General features: G+C 52.2%; 1 protein-coding gene across 1 annotated transcript; it reads left to right on the forward strand.

Moving 5' to 3' along the window:
• The first annotated feature begins 2317 nt into the window (after positions 1-2317).
• On the forward strand, positions 2318-27217 carry LOC116942505 (adhesion G protein-coupled receptor F5-like). Its single transcript, XM_076067184.1, has 20 exons — positions 2318-3716; positions 5871-5913; positions 6571-6729; positions 7801-8241; positions 9750-9859; positions 11147-11208; positions 12019-12167; positions 13694-13876; positions 14895-15107; positions 16224-16334; positions 17345-17541; positions 18505-18681; positions 19597-19726; positions 21253-21442; positions 21958-22144; positions 23282-24160; positions 24512-24553; positions 25418-25465; positions 25663-25711; positions 26037-27217. Exons 1-20 carry the CDS (start codon positions 3648-3650, stop codon positions 26162-26164), a joined length of 3567 nt encoding a protein of 1188 aa, XP_075923299.1. The 5' UTR covers positions 2318-3647; the 3' UTR covers positions 26165-27217.
• The last annotated feature ends 401 nt before the right edge of the window (positions 27218-27618 follow it).

Below are 27618 nucleotides of genomic sequence, written 5' to 3' on the forward strand. Positions count from 1 at the left end.
CCCATCATCGTCATCCTGCTGCTGTCAAACCCCAAATTGTTACAAATGCGTGGTGGCGGTTACCCTCCCATTGCTGCTGATGTCTCATCAGCGAAAGTGCCACCCCCCCACCCCCCACTCTGAAATGAGTGCAGAACGCTGCGCGAGATGGAGGTGCCCTTGTGACCTGTAGTCCATGCCCTCGTGGCCTGTAGTCCAGCACTTGTGGCGGCAAGAGTTGGTGGATCACCGCACACGTGTTGTGAAACTCCCTCCCCGTCGTTGTCGAAGAAGTGCCATATCCCAGGCTCCCTAGAAGGCAGTAAAGCAAGTGTGGACTGATCGCACTCCATCTCCGTCTCGACGGGGATAGAGCGTTGCCCCCTCATCGCAACTCGTGGATTTTTTCCGGGTGCTCCGGTTTCGCCCCACGTGTATAAGTCGAAAATTAAACACAACTCATAATTAAAGTGGCTGAAAACGTCTAACGAATAACCCCCCCCCCCCCTCAATGTAGCGGCAAGACGCTCCTGCTCGTCCACGGTTTATCCGTGTGAGTCTCAGGGTCACGATTTACACGTCCCGCATTCCATTGGCGGGGGCAAGTCACTTTTATAGAGCAAACACAACGACATGAGAGCGTCTGCGGAAGCGCGATTGTGCTGAAACACACCCCGAAGAAAGTCTCGAAGGCCGGTTGTGGTGGCTCCTGGGAGCGCGCCGTTCCGCCCAAAGTTCGAGTTCGCCTCCGGGTCAGGGATCTGAGTGCCGCGCGGTCAGTCCTGTTCCGTCAGTCGGGTCTGGAACGTGCGCTGCTGGATTCCGGAGTCGTGTGACGACAATGGTGATGAAAATAATTGGCGGATAACCACTGTGGTGGTGGCCATGCCACCCGCACATCGGATCGCGCTGTGACCTCACTGCGTCCTGCGCTCCTTGAACGCAGAAGGAGGAGGAAGGGCGACACGAGACGAACTCTCTCCCTGCTGAAGCCCTCTCGTGGTGCCAGCAGCAGCAGCAGCAGCAAGACGTCGACACTGGCATCGAGATCCTCAACCAGATCGCTGCCATCACGCGCAAGAATAGCATAGTTGATAGTGGACGATATCGGTCGTGATGATTGTGGATAGTGAATGATGTCGATGATGATGATTGAATTACGTTATAATGGATGGTGTAAGATGATAATTATGATGTATAGTGAGCGTATCATGATACCAGTGATAATGGAGAGCGGATAATGTTAGAGAATACTATTGTTATTAGAATGGATCATTTATCATGGGGATAATGATGATGGTTATCATCTACAGTGCGTCCAAACAGCAATAGCAACTGTGGTTAAGGGGATGATGCTGATGATACCGCCTCAGGAAAACGCTGCAAAGGTTCAAATATTTCTAAAAGTCACCAGCAGGGTGTGACCTGAAGAAAGACACCCCAATTAGCATGATGCTATTGAGAAACGTCCTCAAGCCCGTGAAGTCTGCTCGATGCAGTACAGCAACAAAGATACGACTGAAGAGCCAGATACATGCACGTCCTCACCAATAATCTTCGTTTTTCGTTACAGCTGATGTCGATGCAGAGCCACTACAATTTCACATTGAAGTGGTCAAGCCAGATAACCGCGTCAATAATAATGACATACGGCCACTTGTTCAATACACTGCTGTGTGAAGGTGTCCCCACGGCGTGTAAGGGTCACGGGGATGTTTTGACCATACGTCACCCAGGTGACCATACTTCACCATACTTCACCATACTTCACCATACTTCACCATACGTCACCCAGGTGACCATACTTCACCATACTTCACCATACTTCACCATACTTCTCTCAGGTGACCATACTTCACCATACTTCACCATACTTCACCCAGGTGACCATACTTCACCATACTTCACCATACTTCTCTCAGGTGACCATACTTAACCATACTTCACCCAGGTGACCATGCTTCACCATACTTCACCCAGATGACCATACTTCACCATACTTCACATAATTTCACCCAGGTGACCATACTTCACCATACTTCACCCAGGTGGTGAGCGCGGCTTGGGGAAGTGGCGAGGTTCCGGACTTGGTTAAACTCGAAATCAAATTCACACTCGCCACTCACGTTAACAGTTTCCTGAAATCGATCGATCCAGATCATAAATAGCACACTGCCATCATCACCATCGTACACGATCCAACATCGGCATCGACATCAATGACTGCACCGTACAATCGTCATCATCGTCATCCCGACGCCCCCCACCCCACCGATCCGCCCCCCCCCCCCCCACGTAAGCGCCGCGCCTCCGTCTCGGGTGCCGCACAGAAGCCGGGGCGACGCAGCCACCCACGGGGTCCCTCTCCTCGTCCCTCTCCTCGTCCCTCTCCTCGTCCTCCTCCTCGTCCTCCTCCTCGTCCACCTCGTCCCTCTCCTCGTCCTCCTCCTCGTCCTCCTCGTCCTCCTCCTCGTCCTCCTCGTCCCTCTCCTCGTCCCTCTCCTCGTCCTCCTCCTCGTCCTCCTCCTCGTCCTCCTCGTCCCTCTCCTCGTCCCTCTCCTCGTCCTCCTCCTCGTCCTCCTCCTCGTCCACCTCGTCCCTCTCCTCGTCCTCCTCCTCGTCCTCCTCGTCCTCCTCCTCGTCCTCCTCGTCCCTCTCCTCGTCCTCCTCCTCGTCCTCTTCGTCCTCCTCCTCGTCCTCCTCGTCCCTCCCCTCGTCCCTCTCCTCGTCCCTCTCCTCGTCCTCCTCGTCCCTCCCCTCATCCCTCTCCTCGTCCCTCCCCTCGTCCCTCTCCTCGTTTCTCTCCTCGTCTCTCTCCTCGTCCTCCTCCTCGTCCCTCTCCTCGTCCTCCTCCTCGTCCCTCTCCTCGTCCCTCCCCTCGTCCCTCTCCTCGTTTCTCTCCTCATCTCTCTCCTCATCTCTCTCCACATCATTCCTCATCCTCTCCTCGTCCTTGTCCCTCAACCTAATCATTCCTCCTCCTTCTCGTTCCTCCTCTCCATTGTTCTCATACTCCTTTCTCACCCTCATCCTTGACTCTCTTCCTCCTCTTACTCCCCCTCCACCCTCCCCTCCCCCTGGTCCTCACCCCCCGCCCCCCCCCCCCGCATCTTCCTCGCTGTCTCGCCCAGAGCTCAATGAGTTGAGGTCGCGATTGGACGCGGGTCCCCTGTGGACGGAGGGATCGAGGGAGGTGAGTGCGTGATGACGGGAGCTCTAGAATCACTGACGATGATGATGATGATGAATGCACGGTGTGTATGTGTGTATTGTTGTGCATGTCATTTACGAGGAGCGGTGTATACATGGCATGCACGTTGTGCATGTCGTTTAATTATGCAACACGCACGTCTAACAAACAATACAAAAAAAGTCTGCAAATCTTCACGTAATCTCGGTCATTGATCCAACCCGTCTGTGATCAACAAAGTCAGTGGACCTACTGAGAACACGTGGAACGAGCGTAGGAGACCTGGGGAGGACACCTGGAGCTGGGGAGACCTGGGACACGTGGGACACAGGACACATCAGGAACACGTGGATTGAGACCGGGGCACGTGGAGCGAGGGAGACTTGGGACAGACACGTGGGAGTCCGATTAAGGTTTCTGCTGGGTGGTTCCCGACCAGACAGGAGCCCCGGTCAAAGCAGGGACCCCCAACGTGGCCATGAAGACTTCGTTCACCCTCCTCGTCCCCTTCCTCCTCCTCCTCGTCCTCGGACCCCGGAATCGCACGGTGTGTCCCCACACACCCACCCACACTCACCTGTGTGTGTGTGTAATAATGTGCATGCGCTGTGTCAGTCCACTGCCAAACCCATACGCTTGTCAGCGCGGGTCTGGGCAGACGGGGACCCCACAAGTGTGGTACAACAATGCACATTTAACGCACTGCCCTCTGCTATGCGATTTGATACTACTGGCAGCAGGTACATGATTTGATTCTAATGGCATCATGTACACTATTTCGGTATACTGGCACGTTCATTATTTGAGTATACTCACAGGATGTATGTGATTGATCCTCCTGGCAGTACGTATGTGATTTTATTCTACTGACAGCAGGTAAGTTAATTGAGGTTACTCAGAGCAGGTAGTGATTTAAATATACTGACATCAGGCGTGTGATTAATTTTACTGGCGGCACGTATGTGATTTGATACTATTGACAGCAGGTAGTGATTTGAGGCTCTGACATCACTTATTTTATATTTTTATTATTTGATTGTTTCCCTTCTACGTGACTTTACCGAAAGAACCAAGAATATCAGTTGTGTGATTGATCCTCCTGGCAACACGTATGTGATTTGAGCACCGTTTGGCACGAGCCCAACTTTGCAACATCGCGTCTCGAGTTCTTCTCTCACGTTTCCCCAATTGGACACACCGAGGTAATTTAAAACTCCACAATTGACCAGCAACCTTCCCCCCGCCAAGTCCTTTCACAATTTTCCTACAAAACGAGTCTCTTGCGCCGTCTCTGTTTCGCCCTTGCTCCCTGGGCAATGTTGTTCCTCCTCTCGCGCCATCTCTCGGCGTCTTTCCAAGGAAACCTCCCTCCCTCCCCTCCCTCCCCTCCCTCCCTCCCTCCCTCCCTCCCTCCCTCCCCCCCTCCCTCCCTCCCCTCCTTCCCTCCCTCCCTCCCTCCCTCCCTCCCCTCCCTCCCTCCCTCCCTCCCCTCCTTCCCCTCCCTCCTTCCCTCCCTCCCTCCCCTCCCCTCCCTCCCTCCCTCCCCTCCCTCCACGCCTCTCAGCCTTTCACGCACCTCCTTTTCACAGTCACGCGCCCCTTCAACAGCGCTTTGAGCAGCTCTGGCTCGCCTCATACATCTCATTGCCTTCATCCGATTCCTCCTCCACTAGCTGGCCCCAGCTTTACATCACACCCCAGTTGCGTGTTGTGCTTGCCCCCCCCCCCGTCCCCTCGAACCAATGCGTTCCTAGTTCAGCGGACGTTGAGTTTCGCTCCGACATTATCGTCGCAGCCGTCTTCATTCAGCACACGCCGCCTTGCTGCGCAGCCGCACGAGAAAGCCTTTGGCGACCGATATTATGGATGACAGAGGTTTTTCTTTTGTTTTGAGTTAGATCGCGGAAATGAAAATGTTTCGTTCACCCGCCACCACTCGGCACAGCCAATTAGGAAGGATTGTCACGTAAACGACAGGTGCCTGATATGTTCAGAGTGATGGCATGACCTTTACTCGTCGATTTAAGACCCAAAACAAGAAGACTGCTTCACAGTTCTGGCTCATTGCTGATGAAGCCGGTTGTTGAAATCACCAGCGAAAAGTCACGATCCTCGAATTGTAAATATTGTGGTGGGTTTACTCTCCAACACACAACCCGTGTGGTGCTGAAGTAGTAACCAATTGGCACGTTGTGTTAACGTGACAAACCTCACCAATTGGTTGTGTTCGGTGGTGGCGGGTTAACGGCACGTTAATATTTACGCGATCTAATCCTTAAAAAAGACCCTTTGCAGGGTGCTTCAAAAAAGATGTTGACACTTTGGAGAATTTGCAGCAACACCACCACGTGACATGTTCTGCTGCCTCCGGGCTCTGGAGACGACCTGGAGAAGATCCCAGGCCACGTGTTGACAACGATGGCGAACACGTGGAGACTCTTTGACTTTTTGAAGCTATTAACAGTGCATTTGTTATCACGTTACAGTGTAGTATTGTCCGTTCATTTTCCCCATTAAAAACGATAGTCCCGTAAAAAAATGTTAACACTTTTTTGAAGCACGCTGTATCATGAAAAGCCCACGTTGTCAGTGATGTGTTCGTTGTTCCGGACCGCGTCCCAAGTGAAGGGATCGATGTCACCTCACATAGCCCCCCCCCTCTACTCACCCGCCCGCTCTGTTTGCTGTTTTGTGCCCACAGGCGGCTACCGGGGGAGGTCCACGCGCTGTCCGCGAACGACGAGGTACAGCGCGGTACCGCGGGTTGTTCTGCATGATGTCTGACGTTTCGTTCCAGGGGTCTGGGAGCTTCCATCGGAAGGCAATTCAATTCAGTTCCCGAACGTATGCACGTTGATGTACGTACGTGTGCTGAACTTCTTTCGCACCAGACGTAGCCAACCGTGCTGATCGGAGATGCGGGGGAGGACAACAAGCTGAACACAAAAATAAGTTCTAACTAAATTACCTTTCAATCTAGGATTAAAAGTGCGTAGCTCCAGTGACTTCCTAATATCGGAAGGAAGTGCATTCCAGACGGCCGCAGAAGCGCACCTGAATAGCGATGCGGTAACCGCTGTCTTTGCTCGATGGCTAGCAGCCAGGAGTCGCTGCGCGGATGACCGGGGCTCGCGTGGTGGTTTACGCTTCCCAGTGCGTGGAACGAAACCTCGGGAAAGCGTGCCGATGCGTTCTCGGGTTGTACCACGGGTTGTTTTGCATGATGTCTGACGTTTCGCTTCCAGCGCTGGGAGCTTCTTCAGGAACCTCTGAATCAGTGCCCAGAGAAGCTCCCAGCAATGTCGGACATCGTCGCGAGCAACCCGTAAACACGACGAGAGCAGAGACCTCCGCAGTGGTGTGAAGCGCTGCCTGCTGCCTCGCCCCTTCGCCTTTGCCAGCAGCGGCCGTGCAGACGATGGCCGTGCTGCTGGAACTGGAGATCACGGTCATCAATGGCACCATCAGCGACCAGGACATCCTGGACGTGCTGCGCAACGTCCAAACGATCTTCATCAACGGCAGCGCCATCAACATCACCGACCCCGAGATCATAAGTGGTGGGGTTCACCTTCGCGCACGCGACCTGGCCGCCACCTTGGTCCCGCTCTCCCTGTGCACCCATGCGTGCGCCCTCCTGCACAGGGGTTCTGCTGCAGCGTCCACACGCAACCCGATTCAGGCCCTTCCCGTGCCGTGCCCTTCTTGGAGGCGAGGGTTGGCGTGGATCGCCGCACAAAAGTTGAGAAACTCCCTTCCTTGAGAGCGTTGAGGAGATGTGCCGTACCCTGCCTGGTTCGCCGGGAGAAAGCGGTACAGCAAGTTTTGACTAATCGCCACCTTTTTCAGTCTGTACGGGGATTGAGTGTTGGTTCAAAACATCTTAAAACCAAACCCCAATGTTGCAGCACGAGTCCTTTGGCTCGGTGAGGCTCTCCTAGTAAAATAAGTTATTTTTTACACATATGTTTTTTTTTTATATATACAATGCCTGGTATAGCCCCGACAAAATAGCATGTCCACACGACCAGCATGCAACTGGTGGAACCCGGAATTCAGCCGATGCCATCGCCTTTCCGTTGACCTCCCCGGAGAGGGATAGAGCAGTCACTGCTCACGCGATGAACAAAGTCACCTCGAGGTGCACACCAAGCTTCTTCCTGGAATGAAGCAGAGTTAGTGCGGACGTCGGGGTGTGTGACGGTCATCTCGTCGGCGTCGCGGTGACGAGATGTTAAATCCCTCGCCCGGTATACAGGAAGTCGTGGGTTCCATCCCGATCCTCACGGCTGTATATTTGGAGTTTGCATGTTCTCCCTGTGGTCGCGTGGATTTTTCTCCGGGTCCTCCGGTTTTTTCCCTCCGCATTTTTAAACGTGCGTTCAGAGTATTTGGCGGCTGTATATTTCCACGTGACAAGCCACTTCGTTGAGCCATCATCTGTGGCCACGTCGCTTCTGAAAAAGAGCTATAGAGCTCAGTGGGGGCCTTACCCAACGTGCTTCTGTGGCCCGGTCACCCGTCTGTTGGGCCGTTTGCTCCCACAGTCTCTTGCCTCTCCAATGCCGTAAATCAAGGGGTGCCCGTGTCTCCCTCACGCTCCCTCCTGTCCCCTATTCTGCACGGCTCAGAGTGTGTCCCCCAAGGCAACGAGACGCAGTGTCGGTGCGGAGCGGGGCTGCTGTGGAACACCTCCACCTGCCAGGCGCTGGGGCCCTGCTCCTCGGACCCCTGGGGACCCCCGCAGGGGTGCAGCTGCGTCCGGGGGACACCCCCGGACCCCTTCCAGTGCAGCGCGCCTCCCCCTCCAAGCACGCCGACAACCACGCCCAACGTCACTACGGCCGCCAACCTAACCAGCACAGCACTCACAACGTTAACAACCACAACACCACCACCAACAACAACGCCAACAACAACAACCACACCAACAGCAAACACGCCCAACGTCACTACCACGCTCAACGTCACAACCACACTCAACGTCGCAAACACATCGAACACACCCATCACCAATACCAAGCCTGAGACCAAACCCAGCTCCACGGCTGCAAAACCAAGCGGCACGACAGGTGAGTGAACCAATGCGTCTGTCGCACGCGCGACCCATCGTGCCTCCTCGTTTCATCACAAACGCAGTGGGTGGCATTTGGAAACATGCTCAGCAGGAGAGCGAGCGAGCGGTTCCACGGCCAGAAGGTCAGGATTCGCATCCTGGTTGGGGAGTTAACTCGGACCATGATCCCTCCCGGGTCGATAAAATAAGTACCGCTTCGTGGGGAAGTCAACAGTGGTTGATCGATGAATAGAACAAGTCCCCTACCATAGGAATGTGGAATGTCCACCGCGAGCTCGGGACTGTGCACACGCGATGAGCATCGTCAACTCGATGCTCATTCGAGCAGGAAATCTCTTTTATTAAGCAACAAATGCAACACACCAGCCCAAACCATACATTGTAGCAAAACCAGAGTCTGAACAGGTCGTCGGGCACATCCGGTACACCGCATCCAGTATACCACCTCTCATCATGTCATCGCCCAGTGCGGCCCCTACATGCGGAATTGTGCCGATGCCTGAATCTTTTGATGTACGGGAAGTCCTCGGTTAACGTGTGGCGATGTTCACACTACAACGCGGTTCTTCCATTCGGGAACACTTTTTCCACAGCGTGGAACACGCACCATTATAACACGAAATGCAGACACCATTATAATGCGTAATGTGCAATGTTATAACGCGTAACGTGCATTCCGCTATAACGCGGAACGTGCATTCCGTTATAACGCAGTTTCGAAGCAGTCGACGACCAACTACTTTCTGGAGCTGCGCGGATGAGTGATAGAGTACGCGGAGTGATACAGCAGTGCAGTAGTGCTTCGTGTCTCGCCAAACTTAATAATTATTACATTCATTGTGGGGAAACTGTTTTCGCCGAACGCGTTTCTCGCTGAACGCGGCACTGTCTAGGAACGCAATCTGCCGCGTTAAACGAGGACTCGCCGCATTCACAGAGTCGCGCGTGAACAGAATGCCCAGTGCGGAGTGAGTACGGCAGTTGCGATGATTAAACGCAAACTTGGTGCGGTAGATGCGCGTCTTACCCGTGGCCGAGTTGGGGCGCGAAACTTTGCGGAACCTGACTGCGATCTACTCGGCGACCACCGCTCGTGGGGCTCTCACCGTGCGTGCATGGCCCTGGCGCGGCCCTACGCTACCGCTGTAGAGGAGTGGTGGTACGGCGGTTAGCACGCCACTGCTACAAACGCGGTGACCCCGAGGTCGATTTCCGATCAAGGCCACCAACACCGGTGACGATTATATGAACCTGACCTAGGCCTCCCCGAGGTCGACTCACCCTCAAATGAGTACCTGGTGTGGTGTATAAACATCGCCACTGGGGAGACAAAAGCGGCTGGGCGTGGTGTTGGTCACCGACCCCCTCGTGTGCTGTGCCGGCCTTCATAGGTGCTACTCGCGAACAGCACTTGCCCCCAACGGTATGTTAAGGCTACGCGGGGGACCTTTGCCTTTGTGTGCGTGCCGTCCTGCCGTGCGTCTGCGTTTACCCTGCGCTCAGTTGTGAGCAGACACAGCATCACGGTCCGGACGACCAAGGTTTTCGACGGACTGTACGAAGATAAGATCAGCAGCAAGTACCTGGACATGGAGACTCTTTTCTTGACAGCGGTAGGCACACCACCGCGCGCCCATCGCGACCCCTGGCGTCAGCGGTAAGCCGGCCACGTGGCTCAGCGGCGGAGAGCGAGCAGCTCACCAACCGCGAGGGTTGCGTGCTCCATCCCCTGGTTGGGGAGTTCAATCCACAGCTATCAACCCATAAGGTTTACCAGTGTTTTTGCTCAGGGAAATTGAGTTTTCAGGTCCATATGGCGTACAGCCGTTTCAATACGGGCAAATATATATATACAATTTGTGTCTGTGTGTGCTTCTCCCTTGTGATAGGACTTTGTAGGATAAACGTTGAGATTTATAAGGGCACGGGGTGGCCAATAAGGTCTAAATTAGTCTGTAATAAGGTAGGTCACGGACAAGGGGTTGACAGGTATGTGAACTCGGCCTATTATCTGTCTGTGGGTCGATAAAGGAAGTAGTGTACCGCTTTGTGGGGAAGTCAACAGCAGGTTGTCTTATGGGAGAGACTCCAGCCTGCCACAGCAACGATGCATTTCCATCGCTGGCTCAGTGCTGTGAACAGCAGCTGAGCACCTCCTCGATGATTACGATGTTGTTGTTTGCGCGATGATGATTATGATGTTGTTGACATCAACAACATCATAATCATCGCGCAAACAAATACGCACAAAGATCCCCCCCGACCCGACAGCCTTTTAAACTATTGTGGAAAATGCTGTGAGGAGTCACCTATTAAGGCAAGCACGTCACACACGGGGCTGGTGTAACTCGCACCACACGGATGTTCACACACTCAAGTGTTGATTTTTGCAAACCAGCTGAGGCTAAGTCAACCTAGGGGAGGCCCAGAACCGGTTCAGACTTTACTCGCCATTGGGAACTCAAACCCAGGCTGACGCAACCTCCGCACCACCGCTCCACTGCGCGAGGCGTTATCTCTCTTCGACAGCGGCGTAAACGCACCGCATCAATCCCGGCGGAGTGGCGTTTCACAATAAAGTCAGTGGCTCTTGCACCTCGTTATGAATCCGGCGATCCGAGTTCAATTCCCGGCGACAGCTATCGCATCGGTGACGAGTGACATCTACTGGACATCTGTGAAAAAGAGCTTTATAGCTCATCAGATTCCTCCGCTATAAATATTCTGATTCTGAACGGGTCCTGGCCGGTCACCCCTTCACGCCACCGGCTCTGCCGCAGCAATGGTCAAGCAACGCACAAGACTGACACATTACCGGCTGTCAATCAGCCAGCAGCGGATTGACAAAGGGGCGTGATTGATGTCACCCTGATGCTCCCCTCCTCTCTGCATTCCTTCAGCTCAACGAATGCTACCAGCGCCTTGGAGAGCGCTTCATGAAGGTGATCATCCTGGGTTTCAGGTGAGAGAGGTGACCTCGACACGCAACGCTTAGACGGCTGGAAGTGCCCTGGCTGCCGACGGCACGCAGAGAAGTTGGGGGGGGGGGGGGTCGGGAGTGCTGACGGTTGGAGGAAATAAGCAAACTAATTATTTATAATATCTATTTATTTACTTTACTAGGTAAGGCCCACTGAGTTATGTAGCTCTTTTTCAGAAGCGACCTGGCCACAAATGAGAGTTCAATGAAGTGGCTTACGTGCAAATGTATCGCAGCCTTTCGACTCTAAACGCGTGACGTTGTTTCTACACGTGGGGGGAACACCCCGAGGGCTCGGAGAAAAACCCACGCGACCACGGGGAGAGAAACGTGCAAACTGCAAATACACAGCAGCAGGCATCAGGGTTGGGATCGAACTCACGACCTTCTGTATATCAGGTGAGGTAGTTAACATCTCTTAGCCACCGTGGCTCCCCGACAATGCCGGCTCTATAATTAATCAGTCAAACGTCGCCATTCTCCCGAGGGTCTTGGGGAATGTTGCGCCCTGGCCGTGGGCGGCAGTGTCAAATTCTGTCCTGGCTTATACTCCATACATCACAAGCAGTACATTTACATCTTTGGTAAACAAAACTAAAACAACAATACGGGTCTACAAGTTACACAATCTCTGTTAGTGCATTGGATGCAGTAGTCCCTGCTGCTGCACTTGACCCAAAAGTCTGCGAAGGCTATTCGGGGGAACTTTGTATTTTGTGTCTTTGTGTTGGGGGTAGGGGAGTCCCTGTGGGATTGGCATATGTGTTGCACTGACCTTCCCCCCACCCGCAGGAATGGGAGCCTGATCGCCGATTACCAGGTCATAGGTTACAATCTCTCCACTGAGGACATCATCAACATGACTGAAGACATCAACACATTTCTGAACAAATACGGCATCCAAATGGAAAATTCAAGCCGATTGGTTATTCACTCGGAAGGTTCGTAAACCCCGGTTAAACGCACAGCTATAGGGATGTGCGACCGAATTTTGGATTAATCTGAAAAATTCGGATACAGGAACTCGTCACGAAGTTTTGGACGATCCAAATTTGTGTATGTCTCTGACCGATCCGGGAAGTGGAAGTGACATCATCATGGCGTGGAAATGATGGCGTGTTAAGAGTGAATGTTATCTCAAAATCCCAACACTATTCAAAATTGTCCTTTAGAAACCGTGCGTGTAAAATCCGAAACTCACGAGTGGGGCGGTCACAGTCAGCGTCAGAGGAACGTCCCCAAACCTTGGCCAGGGATCCACTCCGGCCAGGTCTGCCTGGCCTGGTAACCAGGGAAGCGTTTCCGAAATCGGCACCACAACCACGACGCATCACAAACATCTGCTGCTCGTAGGGACTTGCACTTTTGAAAACCAGCCAGAGGTCAAAGGGTCACTCGAAATTTAGAGATTCAAACGAGCGTGCAAATGTTTTATTTTTTAAATACGCGAACGCATTTCACCCCGACGGCTGTCCATTGCTTTCTGGACTGCTAGTTCAGTCATCAAACACTTCCGAAGACAAACGCATGTTGGAAAGTGTTACATGATCCATGTGTATGCATGTTTTTTTTACTAACTTTTAAAATAAGTTGTTATCGACATTATGGTGGCTATGCAGGTGTGTAATCCAGTACTTGTGGAGGCGAGGGTTGGTGGATTACACAGACGGTCGTGAAACTCCTTCCCTTCCCATGGGCCTCGAGGTCGCCATGGCCTGGCTTATGGCCCGGGTACAACAGCAGTAAAAGCAAGCGGGTGAATCTCGATCTGCGCTGGGATTGAGTGTTAGCACCTCGCACACACGTGCGTTTTTCCCAAGTATAAACACTCATAAATTGAGCTTGTCAAATATCCAATACAGGACGCCAGAGCTTATGCAATTATTTTATTGGCAGAAACGGGTAAAACTTATTCTTATTTTTTCATACTTTGATACTGGCAAAAATATCCCATATTGTAGCTGCTCGCCCCGAGCTAGAAATGCTCTGATAGTGGCATTGTCCTTGTACTGTTCACCTTCTGGCGTTCTCTGGTCTGACACTGGTAGTGAGACTGGGCCCTCAAGGAGGCTGTCTCTGGTGTCGGCCAAGAAGTTTCAAAGACAATGCCTCATGTTATGAAGCATGTTTGTTTGCAGGTTCACCACGATTACGTGTGGTCAATGCAGTAAACTTGATTCCTTGAAAAAGGTCTGTATTTGGTGTTAGAACATCTTAACACCTCCTGTTTTATTTCCAGAAAGAGTCAAACCTATTTTTACGTATTTTTTTTTTATATATGTGTATATATAAATATATATAAATACGATTGTTTTGTGTCGGTTCTGGATGCCTTCCCGCCCGTCTGTGTTTGCCCGCACCACTGTACAAAATCTGTGCTCGTGACAAATGTCCACGAAATATGACACGATCTACATTGTTTTAATGTATATAGTATTATCATTACTCTTTCCTTTTGTTTGAGCAGGAGAACAGATTTCGTTCTACGGCAATCTGACAGAGAATGCAAACGTGACCCTTTTCTACAACAGCACCAGGGCGAATACAACGAATGTCACTTGGTTGAAGGACGGGCAGAGTGTTTCCAATTACTTCGATATCACTGTGAACACGAACCTAACCATCTGGAACTTCCAGATAAATTACAACGGTAAGACATTCAGATTCAACACCAGGCTCACAAAGCTCTTCAGAAGCGCTAAGGACACCAAACGCAGATGTGTCGGTCCGGTTTGGCCGTGACAATCCCAGTGGTTTTGATTTAAAGCTTTCGTGACTGCAGTAATTCATATTCTTAGTTTTTTCGGTAAAGTCACGTTGAAGAGAAACAACAAAATAACAAAATATATATAATTGTTTTATATATATATATATTGTTTTATATATATTTTGTTATTTTGTTGTTTCTCTTCAACGTGACTTTACCGAAAAAACTAAGAATATGAATCCCAGTGGTGTTTAGAAAGCCTGGAAAATTACCCCCGGCTCAAATGTCTGGCCTCACGCTCGGGAAAAGGGCTCAGCTTGCCGAGGAATAGGCAAGGCTGGCAGAGGAGTAGGCAAGGTAGGCAGAGGAGTAGGCGGGGTAGGCAGAGGAGTAGGCAGGGTAGACAGAGGAGTAGGCGGGGTAGGCAGAGGAGTAGGCGGGGTAGGCAGAGGAGTAGGCGGGGTAGGCAGAGGAGTGGGCAGGGTAGGCAGAGGAGTGGGCAGGGTAGGCAGAGGAGTAGGCAGGGTAGGCAGAGGAGTAGGCAGGGTAGGCAGAGGAGTGGACGGGGTAGGCAGAGGAGTAGGTAGGGTAGGCAGAGGAGTAGGCGGGGTAGGCAGAGGAGTGGGCAGGGTAGGCAGAGGAGTAGGCGGGGTAGGCAGAGGAGTGGGCGTGGTAGGCAGAGGAGTAGGCAGGGTAGGCAGAGGAGTAGGTAGGGTAGGCAGAGCAGTAGGCGGGGTAGGCAGAGGAGTAGGCTGGGTAGGCAGAGGAGTGGGCGGGGTAGGCAGAGGAGTGGGCAGGGTAGGCAGAGGAGTGGGCAGGGTAGGCAGAGGAGTGGGCAGGGTAGGCAGAGGAGTAGGCGGGGTAGGCAGAGGAGTGGACGGGGTAGGCAGAGGAGGAATGTTTGCAACGCGTGATGATGAGGAGGCTGCAGGCGTGAGCTGACGAGCGTCTCTCCGTGCAGGGACCTACACGTGCCAGGTCCAAGTGAGCTCGTTCGCCGTGCTCGAGAGCAGCGTGGTGTTGGTACTGATGCCAACCATCAACCAGGAATTGGGGTCCCCGCCTTCCCTGTCGGCGAACCAAGGCGATCCAGTCAACGTGACCTGCTGCCTGCAGCAGCAGATGGCGAACTTGACAATAACGTGGGGAGTCAACGACAATGTCACGAACTACCGTGAGTGGCCCACGTGGGCAGTGGTGAGAGCGAGAGGCAACGGTCGAGAGCTAGTTTGATGTATTCATTTGAAAAAAAAAACACTCCTCAATTAATTACCGAGTTCCCATGACATAGAATCATAGAAATAGGCAACGTTGGGCCCTTCTTCAGCTCTCTGGTTGCTCTGCGTGCTGCGAATGAGAAACATTTCTCGACATGTCGCCGATTGTAGTTTTCTTCGACGGACGCGCTCAGTTCTAGTTTGCTACGTGTGTGCCCTTTCACACCACTGCGACGCAGCAGCAGCAGCAGCAGCACCAAACACCACTTTAGCTTGGCGAGGTCTCCCAGCACGCACGCGAAAAGATTCCCCAGTCTGGCCTGAACAAACATCTCGAAGATCCCCACACATCATCTTTAACAGACTGTTGGGGCAAGTGCTGTTAGCGAGTAGCACCTATGAAGGCCGGCACGGCACACGAGGGGACGGGTGTCCAGCATCACGCCCGGACGTTTTTGTCTCTCCAATGCTGATGTTTACCCACCACACCAGGTACTCACTTGAGTCTCAGTCGACCTAGGGGAGGCCAATAACCGGTTCAGTACACACGCACGCACAACAGCAACAACCGCCATTCGGCACGATGTGTCCATGACGTCACCACGGTGCTGGTGCCAGGCTATGTGTACACTAAGGCCACTTGAAGTGTCGAAGCCTCATTGTGCAGGTCCTGGGAGAGACCCAGGTGCCATGGGTTGACCGACTGAGATGACTGGCAGATGCATCACCTGTGCCCCCTACTGTTAACTTGCTGTGTTTTAGCTGGCCCGCCCTCTGCGAGTGGGGCACTGATTTGATTAATGTGGCCAGATTTCTCCTCCTGCAGGTCCCCCCAATAGCAACGCAACGTTGCACGCAAATTTCGTTAGTATTGGATCATCGTAACGAGAGAGTTAACGCGTCCGCTCCCACTCCCCGTCCCCCTACCTCCTCCACCCCCCTGCCCGGTACAGGAAGACAGGGCTCATGCCAAGGTTCTGCTTCGGTGAATTCCGTCGCGTGTGATTGCGGTGATTGATATTCGCTTGCAACTTTTTGTTGAGAATCCCTGCTGCGTTGTGTTTGTCCTGCAGTAACGGATTCGAGTGGATGTTCTTATTTCCTGCAAGTGTGCGAAAAAAACATTTTCAAGTGTTCCACAAACGTTAGCAGCAAGGAAATCAAGGTGGCCTGCATTGGACCAGGTACGGCGCGCAAATGCATACGGCACTGCCACTTACTGAGCCACACACAGTAGAGATGACTGATGGTAAAATGTAAAAGCACAGCCCTACAATTACCTGGACGTGTGACTGCTGGGAGCTCCAGAAGGCATCTGGACGACTCTTGTATGTTGACCAGACATCTTGTAAGGGGTGGAAGCACCTACACTTTGTATGTGTGTATGCTAAACTTCTTTCGCACCGTACGGAACCAACTGTGCTAGTCGGAGGTGCGGGGGAAGGACAACAAACTATACACAAAAAGCAGTTTTCAAGTCTAGATTTAAAAGCGCATAGCTCCAGTGGCTTCGAATATTGTCTTGAGGAAACGTGACCACCACCCCCCCGCCCGCCCACACCCACAGAGATACCCCCCCCCCCGCGCTTTATAATCATTAAATAATTAATTCGCCCACGTAAAGATAGAGCGGCAGCCCTGAAATTACCTGTGCACTTCGCTGCTGGCAGAAGGGCCCCTCTAGAGGGCATTTGGCCGCCCAACTCCTGCACGCTGGCCAGCTGTCCTGGAAGAGGTGGGAGTCCCCACACTGCGCCCCGCCGTGTGGGCCTGGTGGCGTGGGCCCATTCACGCTGCTGTGTGGACACGGGCAGTGGAGGGAGGTGACGGGGTTGCGAGGGATGGATTTAAGAATCTTGCTCCATTATTGAAACTGCCGCGTCGGGATGTGGAATCGAATCGGCGACCTCTGGATCGCGAGTCCAGTGCGTGCTGCCCGTGACACCGCGCACAAACATCCAAGCAGCCCTGCAAGGGACAGCGGGGTTTCCTTTTTTAAAATGTAGTTATTTATTTTTAACGAAAAGCATAACCAGCATGATGAAGTATGGTCAAATAATGCTTCATAACCCCCACGGCGTGAGGAGGCCCTCTCCTGGCAGTGGATTGAAAAAAAGAGTGGCTGTACACGCACAAAAATGTGACGCTTGACAATCACGATGCTTGCCTTGCCCTTTGCGCCGTGTGATTTCAGGTGACCTTTCTTGCCAAAAAAATACAATAGGCGACCGGGAATGGCCGATAACGGCGGCAGGAAAAACAGCGTACCACAACTGTTCACTCAATTACACCGGATTTATAAGCCGGGTTTGCAAAACGAGTGGTGAATGGGCCGATGAAAACAACAACTGCATATCGACTGAACTCAAAAATCTCATGGGCAAGGCGCAGGTGAGAAATGGCTCAAAGGAGATTGAGGGGGAGGAGGATGTGGGGGGTGGGGGCTTGGTGTTCTGTAAAGAGGTGGGGGAGGGGGGGTAGTTCTGTAAAGAGGGGGGGGAGGGGGGGTAGTTCTGTAAAGAGGTGGGGGAGGGGGGGTAGTTCTGTAAAGAGGTGGGGGAGGGGGAGTAGTTCTCTAAGGAGGTGAGGGAGGGGGGTAGTTCTCTAAGGAGGTGAGGGAGGGGGGGTAGTTCTGTAAAGAGGTGGGGGGGTAGTTCTGTAAGGAGGTGGGGGGGGTAGTTCTGTAAGGAGGTGGGGGGGGTAGTTCTTTAAGGAGGTGGGGGAGGGGGGGTAGTTCTGTAAGGAGGTGGGGGAGGGGGGGTAGTTCTGTAAAGAGGTGGGGGGGTAGTTCTGTAAGGAGGTGGGGGGGGGTAGTTCTGTAAGGAGGTGGGGGAGGGGGGGTAGTTCTGTAAGGAGGTGGGGGAGGGGGGTAGTTCTCTAAGGAGGTGGACTGAGTGAGACTTTTGTTCGAAATCGTCACAGGGGAAGGTGGAACTCAGACGGCGGCTACGCTCAGAGCCGACCCCCCAGGGTACACGGCGAATCGGGGCGACCTCCCTGGGCCCCGCACTTTGGGGGGGGGGCACCTCGACGCCACGGTAGTGTCAGACGTAATACTTCCCGCAGAGTTTGAAGGCGTCGGGGTGCCCACACTGTCGTGACTTGCTCCGGGACCCACAAAACTCTGCGGTCGGCCCTGGTTACGCTGGACGTGGCCTGTAATGTATGCACGTACGCTGAACTTCTTTCGCACCGTACGTAGCCAACCGCGAGGATCAAAAGCAGAAGTCTCGTGGTCTGCGGTGTGGCGAGCGAACACAGTTGCGGACGGGACGGAGTGAGTGACGTTCTGTGCGAGAGTGATCGTGGTAATGTTGCGTGTCGATGCGTTCTGGACGGTGTCTCTCGCACTAGATGGCATTTGACCACGAAAAGCTGGCCTGGAAAGTTCCGGATCTGATCCTGGCACTGTCCGAATACCAGCCTAACCAGATACCCGCCAACGAAGTGGAGAGTGTCAGCTTAGTAATTAAGCTCTTGGCCGATGCCACTTCCAAAAGTAAGATCCCTATCAACAAAACCGTGGCAGAGGTGAGAGACGCTTTACTTACAATGCGCACCAACAGAGAGGGCGGCATAATACAGGTTTTTTTGTGTTTAGATCGCGTAAATATAAATGTGTGTCGTTGAAACCCGCCGCCACCCGACACAGCCAACGAGTAAGGGTTGTCAGGTAAACAGAACGTGACAATTCGTCACGTTTTGTTTGTGTTAGAGAGAAAATCCACAAAATGTACACGTTTATATATTTACGAAATTTAACCCAACCCCCTTTCCCCCCCCCGTATGATGGATATTGGTGGCGAAAGCGTACTACGTGTTGAAGAGGCTGTAGCCGGAGCCGGAGCCCGAGCGCAGCGTCGTCTGTGCTCGGGCTCCTCGACTGCGTTGTCTGCTTCTCCTTCCCCAGGGCACGCACCCTGGGGAATATCTTATAGATGCTATGTGTCGGAGGTGACCGAATGGGTCCTGAGCTGACAAGTCTCAGAACCCGGTGCAATTCATGACGCACCGCCTCTGGTTAAACCGGGAGGTCAAGTGTAGACAGTTGATCGACCCATCGCCAATTACTGCACACACATAAAACACGTTTATACATTTGACTCTGCACTGGATTTGGCAAAAAAAAAGAGAGAAAGCTATCTTTGGACTTGAAGTGACAAATGTGACCCTCTCTCAGTGGTGGAGTGGGTGGGGAAGCACTGCCCAAATGTTGTGTGGCCTAGAGGCCACTAGAACGGATCTCAGAGGTAGCTGTCCAATATCCACTTCCGTGGGCCGCTCTATTACATGGAGCGTTGCACGGCTGTCCGCAGGAAGATGGGTATTCTGGCAATGTCTGCTGACATGTTTCTGACACAATCCCGAGAGCACGATTGGGATAACATTTGACAAAAAATATCTATTTTTGTAATTTACCCGGTTGTTCTTGTCCGTACCTTTCAGAATTTTTTCACTTCTGTGAGCAACGTGCTCAATCCAAATTTGGCAGATTCGTGGGATAAACTTAAGTACAAAGATACCAACAGCACCTCGCTGCTGAAGAGTGTCGAGACATTTGTGGAGGCAATCAGCGGTGAGTCAGCACCAGCGGCACAACGGCAGCCACAGCGGCGGGGATGGCAAGGAGTGAAATGGGGCCCGCTGTGTCATCTCTCTCTCTTCGTAGCCCACGGCACAGGAACCTTCCTGCCCATAGCCGCGATGCAGTTGTACTCTGCGTACCCGATAACGGTGCTACTGCCGCAGATAATAATATCGTCCAAAACTATTTTATTAATTTTACCAGGTAAGGCACACTGAGCTGTGTAGCTCTTTTTGAGAAGCGACCTGGCAATCACAAATGATAGCTCAACGAAGTGGCTCATCATATGTAAACGTATAGCAGCAATCGAATACTCTGAACGCGTGACGTTGATTCTAAATGTGGAGGGGAAAACCGGAGGACCATGGGGAGAGAGACACGCAAACTCCAAATATCTAGGCGTCAGGGTCTGGATCGGACCCACGACCTCCTGTATACCTGGCGAGGCAGTTAACATCTCCCCACCGTGGCGCCATATGTATCCAGAAGCGTGACTTGATGTGTTATTTTACATAACGCCACACATGGAAATTGCAGCTCGCAATGCTGTGCAATTAGTAAAGGACAGTTTCCGATTGGAGGCGTGGGAGAACATACGCGAGGCGGATTGCAGCCAGACCGCCGCTGCCAACAAGTACCCCAAGCTCTCTGTGTCCTGCCATCGGGGGGCTGATGTTTGCTATGTGCTGTACAGTATAACCGCAAATTTGATTGATTTTAGGTTAATTTTCGAATTTGGCAAATTTGGATCGTGACATCGGCACACAATGGCCTCCTCTTGCAAATGCTGCCACGGGATCTTTAACGTCCACTGTGAAACAGAAGACGCGTTGTGCTATTACGGTTGGTACATCAGCACCAACAGCCCTGCAATTCGCATTTTAAATGCGTAATTGAATGACCATATCAACCGGAATGCGCTCAATCACGTTACGATCTCAGAAGCTAAGCAGGTATGAGCCTATATAGTGCTGGGATGGGTGACCACAATGTACGCACTAGGTGGCTGTGGGGCTGGATATCGACAGCAAAATGCAGTGCAGCAGAATCCATTGTTGTGCTGTGCGTAGATACATCCACAGCTCAGCTCCCGCCTTCACCACCCCGCGCCGAGCCAGCGTCGAACACGGTCAGGTAACCCCCCACTCATCCGCGTGGCGTCGGGAAGCCCTCATCCAGCAGTGGATTGGCAAAACATCGGCACAGTACACGTACAGTGCGGTATAACTGCCCAGTACGCTGCTCAGCTGCTGCGAGTTGGACCGTCACATCGCAAGGCGATAAGAGCTGGCGATGGCTTGGGGCAGGCCTTCATCCAGCAGTGTATAAAGCAAGGCTGAAGAGGTTGAGAAAACAATGCATTGGCAATGTAAGTTTCCTACTTGTACAGGTTGGAGAGCTGCAATTTAACCGTGAACCCATCAACAGGTTTCACTTGTTGCCTTAACTTTTGGTGAACTCACGCATTGTTACAAACCGACCCTTCTTTCACCCCCCCCCCCACCACCCCACCGTAGATGTGGGTGAGGATGATAATTTCAATATCAACAAATCTAACGTGGTCGTGAAAGGAACGCGGTACATCTCGAGAAACTCGGTCACTGAGTACAGCAAGGAGTTCAATAAGTCCCACGTGACCATCCCCTTACATGTGGTGCAAGCATTGTTCGTACAGGGCAACTTGACTATCACAAGCATTCAATTCAGGTGTGTTGTCTTATATTACTTCTACTGGATGGTGTGGTGGTGATGGCGGGTGTTCACTAAACCAAGAACGAACCAGGCTGAACTCTACTGAGCTGGTCATGGGCATGGTTCAAGCAGCAACCATCATGCGATATCCACATTTGAAATCCGGCCGATGGATAAATGAGACGATGAGCGTTTGTCGCTCTTACCTCCTAAAAATGTACGCGAAGGACGGTAGTTTTAGATGCGTTTCATTCGCATGTCAGAGAACATTTTCATTTCCATCTATGGGGCAGCTGTGTCTTCCGCAGTGATGACGATAAGAGGTGCAGATATTATCATTATGAATCGTGCACGTTAATCGATGATGGTGGAAAGCGATAGGGTGCTCTTAAGGTGGGCAGTAATTTCTAACGATAATTATAAGTATTGTATAGTGTATGATGACGAAAGGTGAGAATTATTGGATAGTGTATGAGAAATAGTGTGCGTTCTTTTTGTAATTTTGATGATGACGATTGTTGCCATTGCAGCACCCTGTCAGAACTTCTGCCAAATTACGGCAGCAGAAGCAACAGCAGCAGCAGTTTCAAGGTGGGGAGCGATGTGGTCAGCACCGTCATCCGCAGCACCATGGCGCCCAAGAACATCTCAATTGAGATGGCTTTCAGGAACGTCACTGCGAAGAACCAAACAAGTTGCGTTTTCTGGAAATTTGAGGTCAGTCACGTTACACGTTAAACACCCCCCAACGTGGTATTTCTATATATGCAATACTTACACACACCGCTTACACACACACACACGCAATGCCTACACACGCGTAATACTCCAATTTGTAACGTGCACTATCTGTCATGGACATATTGGATCGTGACTCTAGGCACGCAGCCAAACTCAGTGTCGCCCAAAAGCCAGACGGAAGAGATGCTGCGCCCTTACAGAAAGACGTGGGTCCTTTAAGTGTCTCCTCTTAAGAGTCGGGTCACATTGCTGCTTTTGCTGCTGTGAATGTGCAGCGAGCAGCGGCAGCAGCAGCAGCGGAAAGACGACGACGGCGCTGCTGCTGCTGGCCGCGTTGCACACGGCGGAGGCTGCCACGGAGAAACGACTCCCGGCAGAGGTTGCTCTGCAGTTGGAGAGGTCTCCCGTGAGCTCTAGCGCGGGGTGACAGTTGGAGAGGTCTCCTGTGAGCTCTAGCGCGGGGTGACAGTTGGAGAGGTCTCCCGTGAGCTCTAGCGCGGGGTGACAGTTGGAGAGGTCTCCCGTGAGCTCTAGCGCGGGGTGACAGTTGGAGAGGTCTCCTGTGAGCTCTAGCGCGGGGTGACAGTTGGAGAGGTCTCCCGTGAGCTCTAGCGCGGGGTGACAGTTGGAGAGGTCTCCCGTGAGCTCTAGCGCGGGGTGACAGTTGGAGAGGTCTCCCGTGAGCTCTAGCGCGGGGTGACAGTTGGAGAGGTCTCCCGTGAGCTCTAGCGCGGGGTGACAGTTGGAGAGGTCTCCCGTGAGCTCTAGCGCGGGGTGACAGTTGGAGAGGTCTCCCGTGAGCTCTAGCGCGGGGTGACAGTTGGAGAGGTCTCCCGTGAGCTCTAGCGCGGGGTGACAGAGAGTGGAGAGAAATAATTGGTGGACGACTCAAAGTCGAGGTGCGGTGCCACAGGCGGCAGGCGATCTTGTAGCTGACCCGGCCACCTCTAGGACCAATGAACACAATTGACACCAGAGGTTTCATTGTGTCTTGAGGGTAACAATAAAGAACACAAGGAGGGATGTTATGCATCAGTGCCAGTCCGTCATCATTACATTTAAACCTGCGATTGTGTCGCCTCTGCACCGTGTTGTTTTTCTGTTCCCATACAGTTGAACAACACCAGCGGCAACTGGTCAAATTATGGTTGCACCACCACCAAGTCCCCTGGCGAAGTGGTGATGTGTAGCTGCAACCACTTGACATCCTTCTCGGTGCTCATCTCTCCCGAGGCACCCGACGACATGATCCTCTCCACCATCACCTACGTGGGCGTGGGCATCTCCATAGGGGCGCTCGTGTGCGCCCTCGTTCTCGAGGCCGTGGCCTGGCGCTCTGTCAAGATGCACGAAAACTCGCGCCTGCGCCACATCATCCTCATCAACATCTGCGTGTCGCTGCTGTTCGCCGACGTGTGGTTCATCGTGGCCGCGTCCGACGCCAGCATCAGGTGCAACAACCTCTGCCTGGCCTCCACCTTCCTCATGCACCTCGGCTACCTCTCGGTCTTCTTCTGGATGCTGTGCGAGGGTCTCTTCCTCTTCTACCTCGTCGTCATCATCTTCAGCCGCGTCGCCATGAAGCATCTCAGGGCGGCCGCGTTCGCCGTGGGCTACGGGGCGCCAGCCATCATCGCGATCGTCACCATCGCCGTGACGAAGCCGCGCAACGAGTACACGCGGGAGAGAGTCTGCTGGCTCGACTGGGAGAAGAGCCGGGCTTTGCTGTCCTTCGTTGTACCCGCGTTGGTCATCGTCGGCTTCAACACCATCATCCTGGTGGTGGTGCTCACCAAGATCCTGCGCCGTCACAGCGTCAGCGCGGCCATCAGCGAGGGACCCTCGGTTCGCGTCAAGCAGCTGGCCAAGAGCATCGCCGTCATGATGCCCGTCCTCGGGGTCACGTGGGGACTCGGCATCTTCGCTTTCAGCAAAGATAACAGCAACAACCTCGCTCTACACTACCTGTTTGCCATCTTCAATTCCCTGCAGGTGCGAGCAACCCGCACACATTCACCCGGTGTTGTGAAAATTGTTTGAGTCTCAAGGACTGTAATATTGTTTTCAAACAGGTTTCCATAAAATACAACCCAAACAATTCCACCGACACCAGAACACTGCGACAAAGCAATTGAAGCCCTGCTGACGTGCACATGGTATACTGCACGGTACAAACCAGAGGTGTATCTATTATATGTAACATTAATTATGGAGTTGGACAAAAATGCCAATTCCAGGACCTCCGAGGATATCCCTCGAGACTCGGTGAGATTTTGTTTGGGTGAAAAAATGTCACATCACGTTTATAAAGCGCGTCCCATTTGTTTGTTCTCGTTACGGCAGGGTCTCTTCATCTTCCTGTTCGACTGTCTGATGGACAAGGAGGTGAGTACCCACACTTAATTCACGTCCCCATACACCATCAATCGATAACGCCTCATTTGTTCTATTGCACATTCGTGATAAATACTTCTTCTCTAATTGCTTGCTTGCCCCGTCACTGGTTTTGGCAGCAAGCCCTCAGATTATCGTCATTGGTTCGGGTCGGACACGTGGTCTCTTGCTCGATAGGTTGTTTGCTCGCCTGTGCCAGCCTCTTAAATTTCATTCTTAATATGTGCGCTCGCGGGCAGTAACAATCATGCTCCATTCTTCAAAGAGTCTAGATTTGCCTCTCGTTTGCCCAAACAACTCCGAAATAGGCTTCTTGGACAATTATAACGAGCGAAGAGTAGTATAGCAAGATGGCTAAACCATCGTGAGAAAAAGTACAGGGGACCTCAGATCAGGTTCAAACCAAGTTGTCTAGTGGGCACTTTCTGCTCCAAATTCAAATAAACACGGTTAAAATTAGTAATTTAATAATTTAAAACAATACAAAAATATATAAGTGAATGTGTACAAAATAATGCCGCATACTCATTTGGTTGCATGTGCTGTGATCATGACATGGTATCGGCATCTTGTGAACTGTAAAGAAAGTTTCACATTTCACAAAGTCCATCGGCGGCACGGCTAGGTTTGGGGCACATTCCCATGTACAGCAACACGGATCAAGCACAGAGCACCGGACGTCTGCCTTGTCGGCTAATGCGAGACGCCGGCAGGTGTTCATCAAAGACAAAATGAAAAACGGTGACTATACTAGGACAGGTGATCGGCACCTTTGACCGGTCCCCACGCAAGTTCACAACGCCTACTCCGTCTGCCTCCATCCTCCCCCTCCTCACCCCCTCTGCTCGCTCGCAGGTGCGCAAGGCAATAAAGAAAATACTTGGCCTAGACCTGGCGAAACGTGTAAGTGTCGCCGTGTGCGCGTCAGTCGCAAGACGCAGTGCGAACAGCGGGCGCGTTTGTCTGCCTGCTGGGGATTCGGAGACAACTCCTGTGCTGACAACGGAAATGTCCTTGCCTTGACGTGCACGCGCGTGTGTGCGTGTGTGTCTGCATGTACGCGTGTGTGCACGTGTGTGTATCCACGATGTCACCTGCAGAAGGGCGCCAGCAGTCAGGGGACGCCCGTTTCGCCGTACAAATCTCGCTGTGAGTACCCACAATGCAGAGGCCGTGATACAAAGCACAGCCGTTGCAGGCGGTCTAGACACCACTCTCAGGCATTACTGACGAAAACTCCCCTACACCTCTAACAGCATAGGCTAAGCTTATTCATTTGAGTTTTTATCATCTTGGTGACCAAGGTACATTTTTCCAAAACCAGCCACCCTCGTCCCTTGAGTTCTCACCTAGTAAAAAACCCCATTAAAAACACACGAAGGCCAACGCCAAACACGAGCCCGAATCACCAAACCCCAACGCTAACCTCGTGACCCCTTGCCACCGACCGCCCGGTTCGCTTTTCTCGCTGCAGCCACGGCGTCGACGGACCCGCGCGTCACGGTGAAAGCGAGCCGCTCCGTGCGCGACCGTGTCAAAAAGACGATGCCCTCCCTGCCCGGCCGCAGCACCAGCAACTACGACTCTCTCATCACCGACTAGGGGCTCCACAAACCGTGCCTCCCTCCTCCTCACCTCCCCTGCGGAGTCAGCCCCTGGAAATCCTCTCCACCTACTTACATCATCACCATCATTATCGTAAAATTGTGGCGTTGCCGGTTGGGCTGCTTGTTGAACATTTATTCTGTCAATATTTCGCCACGCCCTACAGCAAGCACCCTATTCAATCCCTGAAGATGACCACAATTGCGAGCATCTACAGCTGAATGGAATGTGGCCTATTTATGAAATAAGTCGATGGTTTCACAGATGCACAAAAAGTTAATGCATCATCACCATCCCAACAGTTCATCCAGGTACTCCAACACCGTTGTATGTCGTGGACACATTTTTTTCTGCGTGACAGAATTCCTTACCGGTTAGCAGACCATACACAAGTCAACAGCTACTTTTTGATTCCACGAACGATTGATACATCTGAAGTGTCTGAAACGTACATTCAGATTCGTGGAACTGCTTATTTTTATTGGTTGTTTTTTAATCAATTACGGGTATTATAGCCACACAGATTCTCTGATTATTTAAGCAATAAAATATAAAACCGTTGTATATTAAACGTAGCAGTGGCGAGTTCAAACTTATGACGGGGAAACTTTTAACCGCTAGAATGTCAGCGAATCAAGACATTGCAAGGAATTGTGGGCATAGCTTGTTACAAAAAGCGAGAGACGGTAAGGAATGGGTGTATTACCACAATCAGTCAAGCTCTATCCACTGCTGGTTCATGACATCCCCAATCCATCGCCATATCTCGCGGTGTCTCACAATGCAAGCTGATCTCACCGCATTGGTCGTTCTCTGGGGTATTGTCCCCTTCCTTCAGCTGCCACCCTGTCGTTAGTCTCGACCACATCGGCATGACAACACAGAGTCAAGCAAAGGCTGTGGTGTATGGTAGTTCACATTTTTTTAGGAACTATTTTAAGAGGTGGTTATATTTTTTACGCACCAACATTAAACGCACTAAGCAATGTTTTGCTTGAGCACTTAAATAAATGAACTCAGGTTGTCAGAAATAAAACAAAACAAAGATCCCTCAAAGCCATAACAGATTGTTGGGGCAAGTGCTGCTAGCGAGTAGCACCTATGAAGGCCGACACGTCACACGAGGGGGTGGGTGGCCAGCGCCACGCCCGGCCGCCTTTGTCTCCCCAGTGGCGATGTTCACACCGCACCAGGTGCTCATTTAAGGGTGAGTCGACCGAAGAGAGGCCCAGGACTGGTTCGGAAATATCGTCGCTGGTGTTCGCCGTTCGCGGGAATCAAACTCGGGTAGCCAGGTTCGTAGAGCAGCGTGCTAACCACTGCACCACCGCTCCTGATTATGTCATAAACACACCGGTGCTCACCTGCGCACACGATTACTCAATAAGGTGGGCACCTCCTTATTGAGTAATCGTTCGCGTGACCAGCCAAATCCTGGTGAGGTTTCAACC

The sequence above is a fragment of the Petromyzon marinus genome, chromosome 15 (genome assembly GCF_048934315.1).
Source record: "Petromyzon marinus isolate PM22_M1 ecotype Great Lakes invasive population chromosome 15, UKy_Petmar_22M1.pri1.0, whole genome shotgun sequence".
Taxonomy (NCBI): Eukaryota; Metazoa; Chordata; class Hyperoartia; order Petromyzontiformes; family Petromyzontidae; genus Petromyzon; species Petromyzon marinus.

What these genes read in the sequence shown, in the direction of transcription:
- LOC116942505 (XM_076067184.1), top strand. Translation starts at nt 3,648, where the DNA reads ATGAAGACTTCGTTCACCCTCCTCGTCCCCTTCCTCCTCCTCCTCGTC. An exon ending in GTGATCATCCTGGGTTTCAG is followed by an intron (nt 11,209 to 12,018) that starts GTGAGAGAGGTG and finishes CCCCACCCGCAG; the next exon opens with GAATGGGAGCCTGATCGCCG. An exon ending in ACTGTCTGATGGACAAGGAG is followed by an intron (nt 24,554 to 25,417) that starts GTGAGTACCCAC and finishes GCTCGCTCGCAG; the next exon opens with GTGCGCAAGGCAATAAAGAA.